Source organism: Vigna unguiculata, chromosome 11, assembly GCF_004118075.2.
Source record: "Vigna unguiculata cultivar IT97K-499-35 chromosome 11, ASM411807v1, whole genome shotgun sequence".
In the NCBI taxonomy this organism is placed as follows: domain Eukaryota; kingdom Viridiplantae; phylum Streptophyta; class Magnoliopsida; order Fabales; family Fabaceae; genus Vigna; species Vigna unguiculata.
In genome coordinates this window covers 14,936,832-14,952,044 of record NC_040289.1, presented here as the reverse complement: position 1 = coordinate 14,952,044, position 15,213 = coordinate 14,936,832, and the positions used below count along the sequence as shown (strand labels likewise).

The following is a 15,213-nucleotide window of genomic DNA, read 5'->3' as shown; positions in this document are numbered from 1 at the left end:
TCCGTTTCTGGCAAGGTGGGAGGCTGTCAGCGGCTCCTTGGTGTAAGAGGAGAAATTAGGGTTTCTCATAGGGGAGATGAAGATGATGACGTGGCACCATTTGGTTGGCTGAATTTTGTGTTGCTGGATCATGATATGTGTCAACATATGGTTGGACAGATTTGAAAGTTAGGGATTGCCACATGGCATTTTCTATAGCCCATTTGGAAAGAGGGGAGTGTATAAGTAATGTATGGGGTGCAAAAGTGATTTTTACAGAACTTGCTAATTTCAGCCTTATTTAAAGGTGGTTTGTAACTTCAATCAATTTATTTTTCCACCTTAAAGGAGCTTAATCTTAACTTCAACTACGTTAAAATATCCAAAAATAATTTATGCAGCTAAAAATAACTTTTTAAGACATTTTTATCACATAAGCTCAAATAGTCTAATTATCAGAATTGTCAATTAAATCACTCTTTAAGCACACAAATTCAATTAAATACCTAGAATTAAACATTTAATGAGGACAAAAATACGCACTCATCAGACAGGTATTATGGTGGAGATAAGTACATCCCCATACTCATCCCCATACCCAATTGAAAAAGTCGGGGATTTCCCATACCCATACTGAATCAATGCGAGGATCCCCGTCAAAACAGGGATTGGTTCGGACAATACCCACGGGCACGGGTTTATTTGCCATCTCTATTAACAACTTCAATTTTAATGAAAAATCATTGATCTATTTCAAGAAATTTAATGAAAAGGACAAAATTGCATTAGTATTTTATAAATCGGAATTAAATTGAGACTTAAAAAAACTAGAGGACCAATTTAACATTTTTTGGATGAAAACTGGAACCAAAAGAGTAATTAAACCAAATATTTATTAAGATATTTTTTATTTTCTTTCTCATTGTCTTCTTAGTTTAACATAAATTGTACTTATCTCTCACTCTCATATATTTCCTTTTTTGTTTTTGAAGAAAAAAAAAAAAGAAATTAGACACAAACTCATTTTTCTCTCATTTCTCATTTGTCCTCTCCCTTTTTTGAAGAGAAAAAGTAACTCTCCTTTTGTATATTTATATTTATGAATATAGAAGAAAAACATAATGCATTATGTGTTTTTTCATAATCGATTTTTAATTGTGACTTGACTAAAAAGGTAACTATCTCTTATCTTACTAGATAATCAAATATTAATTTAATAGTTAACATTATTTTTTTATCTCATCGGCCTTCTTTTGTATATTTATTTTTATGAATATAGAAGAAAAAATAATCCATTATATGTTTTTTCATAACTGATTTTTAGTTGTGACTTGATTATGATATATTTTTAATTTAATAATTACGTCTCTTAGTTTTTTATTAGATTATGATAAATTACTTTTTAATATTATTTAAAAAATATATATTGATGAAGAATAAAAGAATAGATACATTGGTTAATAGTGATAAAAGGAAGTTATTCGTGAAGATGAAAAGAATATAGATTCTACTCTTTCACAACATTAAACGAATCATCCAATCTAATGATCTAATTGTTCAATTGGACGAATAATTTTTTAAAACATTATACTAATGATCTAATATAATATGATAAAAGAATTATATTATTTTAGTCCTTTCAAAACTTTTGGTCAATATTCATCAAAATATATATATATATATATATATATATATATATATATATATATAAAGATATTTTTAGTCCGTTGTTAAGTTTATTATAAGTTTGTAAGAAAATTATGTTTTTCATGTACAATGAAATATTTTAAGTTCATCGAGAGAGTATGCAAATAACTTAAATGCATTTCCAATATAAAAATTGTAAAATACTATTATCCAATTTTATAAAAATAAAATACTTATTTAAATCCAAATTATATGTTCATAAACTTATATTCATGTATAATACAAGGTTGAAAGTTAATGATTTTGATAAAATATTATTCTTGTCACAATCATCACAGAAAAAATAACAATGTAAGGACGCCAACAAATTAATTAAGAAGTTACATTGATTAATTTGATGAATCCTTACTTTCAATGAAACTTCTCAATTAATTTGTTGGCGTCCTTACTTTCAACCAAAGTAACTTCTCAATCAAAAGCAAGAACTTTGTAGATTAATCTTAGTAAATTTAACCAAAGTAACTTCTCACTTAAATATTACTAATCATAATCATGTCCATTCTTTTACCTCTTATATCTAGTAAAAAGCTAATTAACCAAAGTAACTTCTTGATTAATTCTAATCTAAGTTTTCACCTTTAATCAAAGTAACTTCTCAATTATTAGCAAAAACTCAAGCAATCATATGAAAGTTTCTAAAATTAATCAAAGTAACTTCTCAATTAAAATTTTAAAACCCTTGGACTCATACAATTGTAATGTTATGTAGATTTAACACCGTGCTAACTTGCTACAATGTAAAAATCATTATTTTCACTAAATTAAGAACCAAAAGACATAGATGAAAACAAATCTCAACAATAACCAAAAGAACAAACAAATTAATTGATCTAACCTTAGAATCCAATTAAGAAATTATAATGGAATCAACCCAAGAAGTTTAGCACTCCATGAAATACAAAATAGAAGAAGAATAGAGAGAAAGGAAACGAAATTAGGCCCCCCCTAAGGGTTCCTAAACTTCGAAGTCTCGAGCTTGTTCTTTATGCTTCTCCCTTGGTGTCTTTATATAGGAATTGAACTGGGCTTTTCTGTTGCTAAAATCTCTCAAATATCTTTTAAAATAAAGATAAAGATAAATATTTAAATATATTTGGAGAGATATAGACTATTTGACAAATATAATTGGTTGATAATATCAATATCTAATATAATATAATTAATTAATTAATTAAAGATATATGATAAATTATCACCAATTAGTATTTGTATTAATTTTCCAAATCAACCCTTTGCAATCTCCTTAAATTATCTTCTAAATAATTCAATATCTTCAAGATATATTTGTTTCTTGTGGAACTAAAAATATTCAAGAAGATCTTGTCATATTTAAAAAGATTTGGTAGTTATTATCTTTTAATATTTTATGATATAATTAAATAAGATAATTATTTAAAAATATCAAATAAAATATCTAAGATATATTTTTCCCAAATTATCTTATATCATAAGGATAAAGAAAACCGCAAGGTCCAATTTTTTGTTGCTCTCTTCTTGGCTTAGCCAAACTTCTTCACTTTTTCAAGCTTTTCTTGTCGTCTTCATGGAATGCTTAGCTTGGATTTTTGTGATTTTGGTAATTTCCTAATCTTAGATTTATCTTTAAGGTGTCATGAAGCTTTAAGCAATTTATTTCCACACCTCCATGAGCTCAACTTCGCTGCAGCTGCACTAACACACCTCAAAATATCCAAAGAACATTTATGCAACTAAAAAGCTATTTTTAACATGTTTTTGTATCTGATGCTCAATAAACACAATTATGGGAAATCCCAATTAAATCAATCTTTCAGCACACAAATTCAATTCAAATACTCTGCAGGACTCTAAGACTCAATTATTCGGATACGTATAATGAGATCGGATTCACTGGATGCTTGCACTTGTGTGGCCTCTACTACTCTACAGAGCCATTGCCAATGGGTTTCACCCTATCACACACAAGGTTAGCCTTCAGACATCTAAGGCCATTATCTTACTAAAGACTTGGGCCTCCCGCTACTCTTACCACTTGAATCAATCTGCTCTACGTGAGACTAACTAATTCTTTAGAGTCTAGGGATGCAATCCTTTCTTGAATCTTTATCTAATTATATACACTACAAACCACCATCAAATCTCACTAAGAGATTCATGGAATTACGTCTAACCCATGTCACATCCATGTTCTCACACCATATTCCACATGTTATCTCATACGCCAATTCTCAACCAACCACCCACAAATCCATGTTTTACTCATGCCAGCATACCAATTTCAATTCATAGAATAAAGTAATACATGCATATTCACATACGTCATGCTTTAAATAGGGTAATCCAATCAATCATACAACCAATCAACCAAAAACATGTAAGAGAACAACACGTTCTTGCACTAGTCTCGCTCAAGCCATGGGCCCTCGCTCAAGCGAAAAAAGCCTTTCTCTCAAGCTATAGGCTCTCGCTTGGGCGAGACTGCCACCAGGAACCATAGGGAGGCTCTGCGAGTTCTTGCTTGGGCGACACCTCCTCGCTTGGGCAAGTTTGCTCATCGCTCGAAGTTGAGATCTCCCGCCTAAGCGACAACTCAAATAGAGCACCCACCAAGTTTCCACGAATTCTCCCTTAGGCGAGACCCTCTCGGCTGAGCAAGATGATTCACCGCTCAAAAGGAAAGCTTTGTGCTTGGACGAGAGCTCAAGCAGAAACTAGGGTGAGCTAATGTTATTCTCTCCTAGGCGAGACGAGCTCATATGGGCGAATATATCAGTTCCTGCTCCTATTCAAACATGTAAGTCAGAAAAATCAACCCAACACAACATCAAGTTCTATCTCATACAAGCTCAAACATCAATCAAGCATTTTTTAACATGAAATAGACACAAAAGCAACCAACATACTACAAAAACGTGAAAACCCTAGCGTCCCTTACCTTTTTGGCTAGAAGCTACGAATAAGACTCTTAGAAGAGGAGCACCAGTAACCAGAGCAGCTTAGGAAGCTGAAAACAAAAGTATACGGGGAACGAAAATGATACCAAGGCAGAGATTTAGGTGAAACCAAAACTTATGAGCTAAAAGACGAAGATAAACAGAGGCTGATGAGTTTATTTATATGGAGGAACTCATGACTAGCTCGTAGGGAAAGCTTGCTCAAAACCCTAGCAGAGCTCTGTTGGAGAAAAGAGAGATTGAGGGAGAGAAACAGTTCTGGAAAAACTACAAAATGGGAGTGAGTGGGGCTGAGTAGGGTGTTCTAGAGGTCCTCTAATGGGCTTTTCTTGGGCCCATGAAAAGGCTAGGTCCAAACCTCTTTAGACCAGAAAAAATGGGGCTTATAATTTCCCAACAACAAAAATTTTCGAAATCAAAAATTAAGACTTACCAGAAAAGATGCGGATATGACTTCCTCATGTGCTCCTCTAACTCCCATGTAGAGTCACTTGTCCTCCGGTCCTAGATGAATTTGACAAGATTGACACTTTTTCCCTTTAGCTCCTTAACTTAGCGATCCTCTAAGCCCACTGGTTGTACCTGCATTGTGAGATCCTCCCTAACTTGCATATTCTCAACCTCCAATACATGAGACGGGTCAAACACATATATCCTCAACTAGGAGACATGGAACACCGAATGAAGATTAGCCAACTGAGGAGGTAAAGCAATCTAGTAAGCCACAGGCCCAATCCTTTTCAAGATCTGGTACGGACTCAAGAACTTAGGAGAAAGCTTCGTTGAGCAGATAACCCTTCCCACACCAATGGTTCAAATTACCCTCAAGAACACATGATACCTAGCCGCGAACTCAAAGGGTCTCCTTCTCCGATCAGCATAAGCTTTCTGCCTACTTTACGATGCATGCAGCCTATCTCTCACTAATTGCACCTTCTTTATGGTTTCTTGTAACAACTTTGGCCCAACCAAAACTGATTCCCCATCCTGATACCAACACAATGGAGTTTGACATCTCCTCCCATATAAGGCTTCATAAGGTGCCATCCCTATACTTGCCTGGTAGTTGTTGTTGTAGGTGAACTCCACCAACGGTAACACTTCATCCCAACTGTCGAGATGATCCAAGATGCACGTTCTCAACAAGTCCTACAAGGACTAAATCACTCTCAGACTGCCCATATGTTTGAGGATGATAAGCAGAACTCATCCTCAACCTGCTTCCCAAAGTATCTTGCAGTGTCTGCCACAACCTAGAGGTTAACAGTGAGTCTCTATCAGACACTATGCTACTAGGCACCCTATGTAGTCTCACTATCTCCTTGAGGTAGAGTTGAGTCAGCTTGGCCATAGAAATCCTCAGATTCACTGCAAAGTAGTGAGCACTCTTGGTTAATCGATCCACCACAACCCAGATCGCATCATCACATGTCAAGGTTCGTGGCAAATGGATAACAAAATCCATAACTATGTTATCCCATTTTCACACCGGTATATCTAAACGATGCAGCGTTCCACCGGGCCTCTAATGCTCAATCTTCGCCTTTTGACAAGTCAAACAAGTGGATACAAACTATGCCACATCCTTCTTCATACCCTGCCACCAAAAGGTCTCCTTGAGATCTTGGTACATCTTAGTCATGCCAGGATGCAAGTTAAGACGACTCGTATGCCCTTCCTCAAGGATCAACCTTCTCACCTCAGTATCATCCGACACACAAACTCTACCTGTAAATGTCAACACGCCATATCACTCAAGGTAAACTCTGGCTTAATCTGATCCAAGCAGCTCCTTTAGCTTCTGCACACTAGGATCCCCTGATTTCCTTTCCTTAATTAATCTTAGAAATTCAATAGATATAGTCAGAGAGCTACATTAAATGAATTATGGTTCCAACTCCACCTGAAGCTTCATATTTGTGAAACTCTTAAGCAATTCCAACTCCTTAATCATCAAGTGTGCCACATGCATCGTCTTCCTACTCAATGCATCTGCCACCATGGTTTCCTTCCCTGGGTGATATAAGAGTTCAAAATCATAGTCCTTCAAGAACTCTATCCACCTTCTTTGCCTCATGTTTAATTCCTTCTGATCAAATAGTTACTTGAGGCTCTTGTGAACACTGAACATGCGGAACTGTGCACCATAGAGGTAGTGTCTCTAGATCTTCAAAGCAAAGACCTATGCTGCCAACTTGAGATCATGAGTGGGGTAGTTCTTCTCATGTACTTTAAGCTGCCTCGAAGCATACGCCACCACCTTCCTCTCCTGCATCAACACACAGCCAAGACCCTCATGAGAGGCACCATAGTAAACCTCAAAGGGTTTTCCAACATCAGGGATAACCAGCACTGAAGCACTCGTCAAAGGCACCACTATCTTAGATTCACTATTCGGATACATATAATGAGATCAGATTCACTGGATGTTTGCACTTGTGGTGGCCTCTACTGCTCTGCAGAGCCATTGCTAATGGGTTTCACCCTACCATACACAAGGTTAGCCTCCAAACATCTAAGGCCATTATCCTACCAAAGATTAGGGCCTCTCGCTACTCTCACCACTTGAATTAGTCTGCTCTACGTGAGACTAATTGATTCTTTAGAGTCTCTGGATGCAATCCTTACTTGAATCCTTATCTAATTATATACATTACACACCACCATGAAATGTCAGCAAGAGATTCATGGAATTACGTCTAACCCATGCCACATCCATGTTCTCACACCATATTCCACATGTTATCTCATATCATCCAAATCATATGCCAATTCTCAACTAACCAGCTACAAATTCGTGTTTTACTCATGCCAACATACCAATTTCAGTTCATAGAATCAAGTAATACATGCATATTCACATACTTCATGCTTTAAATAGGGTAATTCAATCAATCATACAACCAATCAACCAAAAACATGTAAGAGAACAGCACGTCCCTACACCAGTCTCGCTCAAGCCATGGGCTCTCGCTCAGGCGAAAGAAGCCTTTCGCTCAAGCTACAGGCTCTTGCTTAGGTGAGACTACCAACAGGAAGCACAGGGACCGTCTGCGAGTTCTTGCTTGGGCGGGACCTCCTCGCCTAAGCAAGATTGCTCTTGGCTCAAAGCTAAGATCTCCCGCCTGAGCGACAACTCACACAGAGCACCCACCAAGTTTCCACGAATTCTCGCTTAGGAGAGACCCTCTCGCCTGAGCGAGATGATTCATCGCTCAAAACGAAAGCTCTCCGCCTGGGCGAGAGCTTAAGCATAAACCAGGGCGAGCTTCTACTATTCTCGCCTAGCCGAGACGGGCTCGCTTGGGCGAAAATATCAGTTCTCGTTCTTGTTCATACATGCAAGTCAGAAAAATCACCCAACACAACATCCAGTTCAATCTCATACAAGCTCAAACATCAATCAGACATTTTTAACATGAAATAGATGCAAAAACAACCAACATACTACAAAAACATGAAAACCCTAGCTTCCCTTACCTTTTTGATTGGAAGCTACGATTAAGACTCTTAGTAGAGGAGCACCAGTAACTAGAGCAGCTTAGGAAGCTGAAAACAGAAGTATTGAGACCAAGGCAGAGATTTAAGTGAAACCAAAACTTATGAGCTAAAAGACGAAGAGAAACATAGGCTGAGGGGTTTACTTACTTGGAGGGAACTCGTGACTAGCTCGTAGGGAAAGTTTGCTCAAAACCCTAGCAGAGCTCTATTGGAGAAAAAAGAGATTGAGGGAGAGGAAAACAACAAAATGAGAGTGAGTGGGGCTGAGTGGGGGATTCTGGAGGTCCCCTAATGGGCTGGTCTTGGGCCCACGAAAAGGGTCAGGCCCAAACCTCTTTAGACCAGAAAAAATACTATAAATACTAGTCAAGTGCATTTTCTACTTATCATGTTTGCACTTTAAATTGATTCACTAAATCAATACAATCTCCGTTATTGAGCAATCAAATATAGAATTAAACAATTATTTGGAATAATCCAATAATAATCTTTGCTTTCAGTCGATATTGAACAATATACTCTCATTTTAGTTTGGTTATCTTATATGACCTTTCTTACAACCTTCTTCCAAAAAAAAATAGTTATTGAGGATATGAAAAATACTTTATTTATTTCACCGGTGAACAATCCCCAATGCTACTTGAAGAGTGCATTACAGGAAGATAGTTGGAGATTCATATTTTAGTAACTAAACATAAACTTGATATGGGTTATTGGTAGTCATTTTTAACAACCAAATCTTCATCTATGAATAAATAAGAAAAACTGATATAAGCACAATGGGAGTACACTACTAGTTCAATTTCATTGTACGTTTATGTTTACAAATTAGACACTTATATAAAAAATACACAAGTTTTAAATTTAAAGAAAGAACACAAATACAATTTACACAAAAAACATAGTCATTGCAAAAAGCATAGACATTTTGAAAATGCACATACCTACAACCTAAACAAATTCATGCACAAAAATCTCCTCACCTTCAACAGCGCCCAGAAAGGATTCACCTCCACCCCAAAAGTCTTCGCTCAACCTCCACAACACTCGATTCAATCATAAAAACAACGTCAAAATCAAATATGTAGTACAATTTTTTAACGAACTCATTCATAATACTACCCTTTATTTATGCTTTGGGGTTTTACCTCCACCCACCAATGTTAATTACCTTAACAAAGAAAACACCTCTTATCCTTGTTCATAAATATCTTTGCCTTCAATGTTGGGGCCTCGATTAGAAATAACAATTCAAACACCTCTTATTACTTCTTAGCATCGGTCTAACTGATGCCATGGTTTAATTTTTAATACAAAATTAAATTGTAGAGTTCATCTGTATCTCAATGACCACCACTATTACATCATTTTTATTTTTATAAATATCTTTTCATATATAGCGTCCCACTAACCGACTCCACACTTATTTTTAAAATAATATTAAATTGAAATATTCATTTTAGTGTTGTAATAGTCCATGGTTATTTATTTTTTATTTTTATATTTATTCATCCATAACGTCTACGACTAAAAATTTAACATTGTGTTGAATTACCGATGTCTTTAGCAACACTATTTAAATATGCTTTTCTAAATTTATTTTCATTTTAAAATGGGTTGGAGCCACTCTAACTAGTTTTTTTTCTTCTTCTTCTTTTACTTTTGCATTCTCGATGATGCTACTAGAGTTCCATTTAAGACTAATGTTATATTTTCATAGATAACATAAAGTATTCTTCAATGTAATTAACATATTAAATGAATTTGTTACAAGATCACATCATCAACTCTTTCTATTATTCCTTGCTAATGATTCTTCAATTAGCCTCTTGCCATCAAAGCTTAGTGTCACAAGGCAAAGAAAGACAAGATAGAGGCACCGACCATTGAGCCAACTAGGGGCACAACAGCTGAAGTTCCACTACTAGGTGTAGGGGCAGAGGCAGGAACCTCGACGGTAGCCGCCACAACGCTAACGGAGGCAACAACAATAAGAGCAGCGCATGCAATCTTCCTAATGTCCATGATGAATAAATGTGACTTTGTTTGAGACCCGTAGGTGTGTTGATGAATCAAATATGTGTACCTTTGTGATGCCTACAGGTCTAAGCAACAACAGTGATGTTGTTAAGCTTTTAAAGATAGAGTTTGAGTTATTTTAGGAAAACACCCTTTATTGACTTGTGAAAAAGGTGTAAATGTGGGGTTTTGAATGGTTTTAGGATTTGCCATATATATATATATATATATATATATATATATATATATATATATATATGTAAGGTCCACTTTTTCGTGCTGCCCTTCTTCTTTAGGCTGCCCCTAACCTTTGGGCCTGAGGACTGGCCCAATAAGGGAGAAACTGACCTAAAGTTGTCCAAAATCCTAATTCTGGCACTTTTGCGTAAAAAAGATCCACACACCCTTGAGCTGCTATTGCCGTCTCTGCTAGGGTTTGGCCCTCCGTTCCGTTCGAGTTAGTTCAACCCTGTTGCTCCTGCACGTAAGTTTGTTCCATGACCTTAAACCCTCTCTAAGTTATTTTCGTGTTCTATGTTGGGGTTCACCGTAGTAAACCTAATCTCCCTTCTGTGCCAGTATCTCTAGCTCTTCAATCTGCTCGAGGGGCTGCTACAGTGGTGGGCTTAGGTGTCAAAGTTTTTTGCTAGCTCATTCCAGGTAAGAGAAGCTAGACCTCACCACATTTTCGATAGAATCTGCTTATTTGATGAGTCTATGATGATTGAACGGTCTGTGTGTGAATTTAATTGGTTGAAATTGCATATTGGACTGTGTGGGTGTGTGTGGGTGGCTGTCACTCAAAAGAACAGTGGCGGGCACTAGTTTTCTCGCCCAAGCGAGCTTGCCTCGCCTAGGAGAGATTAGCAGAGGCTCGTGCAGGACCTACTGCTCGATCTCTCGCTTACACGAGAGGTTTTTATTTTTGAGTGAGGAGTGGTCCCGCTTAGGCGAGAAGGGACTCGCCTGAGCGAGACCTCGCAGAGTTCGCTTTTCCCCTTTCGCGATCTCGCCTAGGCGAGAAGGGTGCGCTGATGTCTGATTGCCTATTTGATCTAAATGCTTTACTACATGGGTTGGGGGATGATGCCATGATTGATATATGAGGTTGCGGTGGGAATGGTATGTTGTTGTGTGTTATATGAATTCGAAAGCCTGAGTTGCATGATGGGGTTGTTATACATGATGTTAGTATTATGGGGACTTATGATTGGTTGGTGAAACATGTTCAATGTGTGAGTAGGGCGTAATTCCATGACTCTTGTAGTGAAAGCTCATGGTGGTGCCTCATCTAATGGACTTAATTCCATGGACCCTTCTAAAGAGGAGTTCACGGTGGTGCCTCGAGATAAGGACGTAATTCCACGCGAGTATCGTGGTGGTGCCTCAAGGCTAGGACGTAATTCCACGTAGGCCACGTGGTAGTGCCTCTGGTAAGAGTGTAATTTCGCGAAGGCCTCGTGGTGATGCCTCACTGCTAGGACTATTATGTGAGAGTTTTTCGTCAATTATGCTTGATTATATGATTGAATGATGATTAGTATGATATATGAATTTTGTGCACTAGCTTACCCTTTCGCTTGTTTGTATGGTTGTGTGTGTGGTTTTACTGCTTTGCAATGATCATCAATTCTATTGATGTGAGCGGATGCGAGAACCCGTGGCGGTGGTAATGGCAATGAGGATGCTACGACTTGATGGTTATGGATGGGTATGGGGCTCACTAGGGAGCCCTCAGCTGAAGAAGTTTTATTGTCTAGATTTATCTTTCTGTACGAGAACTTGTGTTTTGTTGATTTATTTTAATTAGGTTAGGCAGTGTAGTGCCTCCTCTCTTTCGTATGAACATGGTTGGGGTATTGTGTGCCTCCTTACCTTTTTCCCGCACTCTCTGGATATTATTTTAAATGTGGCGTTTTGTTTAAATTGATATTATCCATTTAATTGGGACGTTACATTTATGGTATTAGAGCGGTCGATCCTTAGGTCTGTGGACTTGGGTGTCCGCTTAGCTTTCTCTACGACTTTCTAAGTATTCTTCGTTAATTCCTGTCTTGTCAAGACTAACCATATGATTTCTTGTGTGCCAGTGGACTATGGCACTATCTCGTAGGACTCCGCAATCTTCCCAGGGAGATGTGTCAAACATCGCCAGAGCGATTGAGGCAATGGTAGCTGCTGTGACGCAGCAAAGCACGGCAATGATGCAACAACACGAAGCATCAATGCAGCGACAAACGGCAGCGCTTGAACAACAACAACTGGTGATGCAGCAGATGGAGGTTGCTAGGGCGGCTGCTGAGGATGCTCACATACAGCATATGGAGGCCCTCCGCCAGCTGGAGGAGAACAGGGTAGTTGCCCCTGCTTTTGGCCTGGAGCCACGACCTACAGTCAGGGAGTGGAGTCTAGAGGACTTTCTCGAAACACCACCCGGTGAAGTTTGGAGGTAAGACTAGTCCGGACGCAGCAGACCAGTGGCTAAAAGATCTGGAGAGGATATTTGATGCCAAGATGTGCCCAGAGGAGAGTAGACTGGCATTCGCGGTGTATATGCTCATGGGTGAGGCTGAGCACTGGTGGGTCTGTATGAAGTCCATGATGGAGGAGAGGCAGGAAGTAGTTACTTGGGAGGTCTTTAGGAGAAAATTTCTCTCTGAGTACTTCGCCGACAGCGTGAAGTATGATAAAGAGGTGGAGTTTCTACAGCTAACTCAGGGGAACATATCTATGACTGAGTATACGGAAAAGTTCAAGCATCTCAGCCGTTTCTACACCATGCCACTGGATGAAGAGTGGCGATGCAGGAAGTTCGAGAACGGCCTCCGTGGAGACCTTCGTCTGATGGTGGCCTCGCTATCCATCAAGGACTTTGCCGCCTTGGTGGAGAAGGCAAGGGTCATGGAGAAGATGAAGGTAGAGGTGGAGACTCAACGGCCATCCCAGTAGAGAGTAGGAGGACCAACTAGGTCCAGGCATAGGCATGAAGAGAGGAGGAAGCCCTATACTAGGCCCCATTTCCAGTCTCAAGGGTCTAGGGAGTCTTCTCCCTAGCAGAGTAGGATTCAGTGCTACTAGTGTGAGGGACCACACAAGAGGAATGTTTACCCACAACTTGCAGGCTTCAAGAAGTGCAACAACTGTGGTAAGGAAGGCCACTTTGGGAGGGACTGCCCACCCTTGCTAGAGCAGTGACGCGACCTCCAGTATAGGCTCCTGCACAGAATTAGCAGAGGCATAGAGGCAACAGGCCTCAAGCGACCGGTAGAGTGTACGCCATGACCAGAGCAGAGGCTGCAGGCTCAAGTAACCTTGTTATAGGCCATTGTTTGATTGCTGGGAAAGCTTGTTGTGTGCTATATGACTCTGGAGCGACACACTCATTTGTGTCAGATGCATGTGTGAAAAAGTTGGGTGAACCGGTGTGTGAGCTACAGTGTGAACTTGTGGTGTCTACTCTAGCATCGGGTTTGGTCAGGACGTCGTCCTTGTGCGTTAGGTGTCTGGTGGAGGTAGAAGAACGGAGGTACAAAGTGAATCTGATTTGCCTACCTCTGTAAGTGTTGGAAGTGATCTTGGGGATGGATTGGCTCTCTACCAATCACATCCTTATCGACTGTCGAGAGAAGAGATTGTTATTCCCCGACTCAGAGGAGCCTGAGTTGTTATCATCCCAAGGGGTTCTGAAGGAACTGCGAGGTGGTGCGCAGTGCTTTGTGACCTTCACGCATCTAGAGGTGGAGGGAGGAAGGATGGAGTCCGCTATACTGGTGGTGTAGGAATTCGAGGATGTATTCCCCGATGAGGTGCCAGGACTACCTCCCCACAGAGAGGTGGAGTACTCTATCGACCTAGTGCCGGGGACGGGTCCGGTGTCAATGGCTCCGTACCGCATGGCTTCGGCAGAGTTGGTCAAACTTAAGAAACAGATTGAGGAGTTGATGGCGAAGCAGTTTATCCGACCCAGCACTTCGCCTTTGGGAGCACCAGTTCTGTTGGTGAAAAAGAAGGATGGAAGCTCGCGCCTGAGTCTGAACTACAAGCAGCTAAATAAGATGACAATCAAGAATAGGTACCCCCTCCCGAGAATCGACGACTTGATGGATCAATTGCATGGATCGTCGGTGTTCTCGAAGATAGATCTACGGTCAGGATACCACCAGATTTTAGTGAAGGCTGACGATGTGCAGAAAACGACCTTCAGGTCCTGGTATGGACAATACGAGTACGTGGTTATGCCTTTCGGTGTGACCAATGCCCCGGCAGTGTTCATGGACTACATGAACAGGATTTTTCGACCCTTCCTAGATAAGTTTGTCGTAGTCTTCACAGACGACATCCTTATCTATTCCAGGACTCCAGTAGAGCATGCAGAACACATGAGGTTGGTGCTTGGTGTTTTGAGAGAGAAGTAGTTGTATGCCAAGTTGTCCAAGTGCGAGGTCTAGATAGATGAGGTTCAGTTTTTGGGGCATATGATATCCGCCCAGGGGATTGCAGTGGACCTGGCGAAGGTCGAGGCAATGGTCAAGTGGGAAAGTCCTAAGTCGGCTACAGAGATCAGGAGCTTTGTGGGGTTAGCAGGCTACTATAGGAGATTCATAGAGGGATTCTCCAAGATAGTGGCGCCCCTGACTTTGCTTACTCGGAAGGACCAACCTTTTACATGGACGAACAAGTGTGAGGAGAGCTTTCAGGAGCTAAAGAGAGGGGTTGACGAGTGGTCCTATATTGGTGATGTGGAGAAACCGTTTGAAGTCTACTGTGATGCATCTCATCTTGGGCTCGGTTGCGTTCTAATGCAAGAGAAGAAGGCTATGACGTATGCTTCGAGACAACTCAAGGTGCATGAGCGCAATTATCCCACTCATGACCTAGAGTTGGTAGCTATAGTATTTGCCTTGAAGATCTGGAGGCACTATCTCTATGGTGCTCAATTCCGTGTGTTCAACGATCATAAGAGGCTCAAGTATCTGCTTGACCAGAAAGAGCTAAACATGAGCCAGAGGAGATGGATGGAGTTCCTTAAAGACTATGATTTCGAACTGTTGTATCATTTAGGGAAGGCAAACGT

The 15,213-nt window shown here is 39.7% G+C and overlaps 1 protein-coding gene across 1 annotated transcript; it reads left to right on the top strand.

Moving 5' to 3' along the window:
- Positions 1–11,787: 11,787 nt before the first annotated feature.
- On the top strand, positions 11,788–13,088 carry LOC114170202. Its single transcript, XM_028055687.1, has 3 exons — positions 11,788–11,850; positions 12,230–12,421; positions 12,582–13,088. Exons 1-3 carry the CDS (start codon positions 11,788–11,790, stop codon positions 13,086–13,088), a joined length of 762 nt encoding a protein of 253 aa, XP_027911488.1.
- The last annotated feature ends 2,125 nt before the right edge of the window (positions 13,089–15,213 follow it).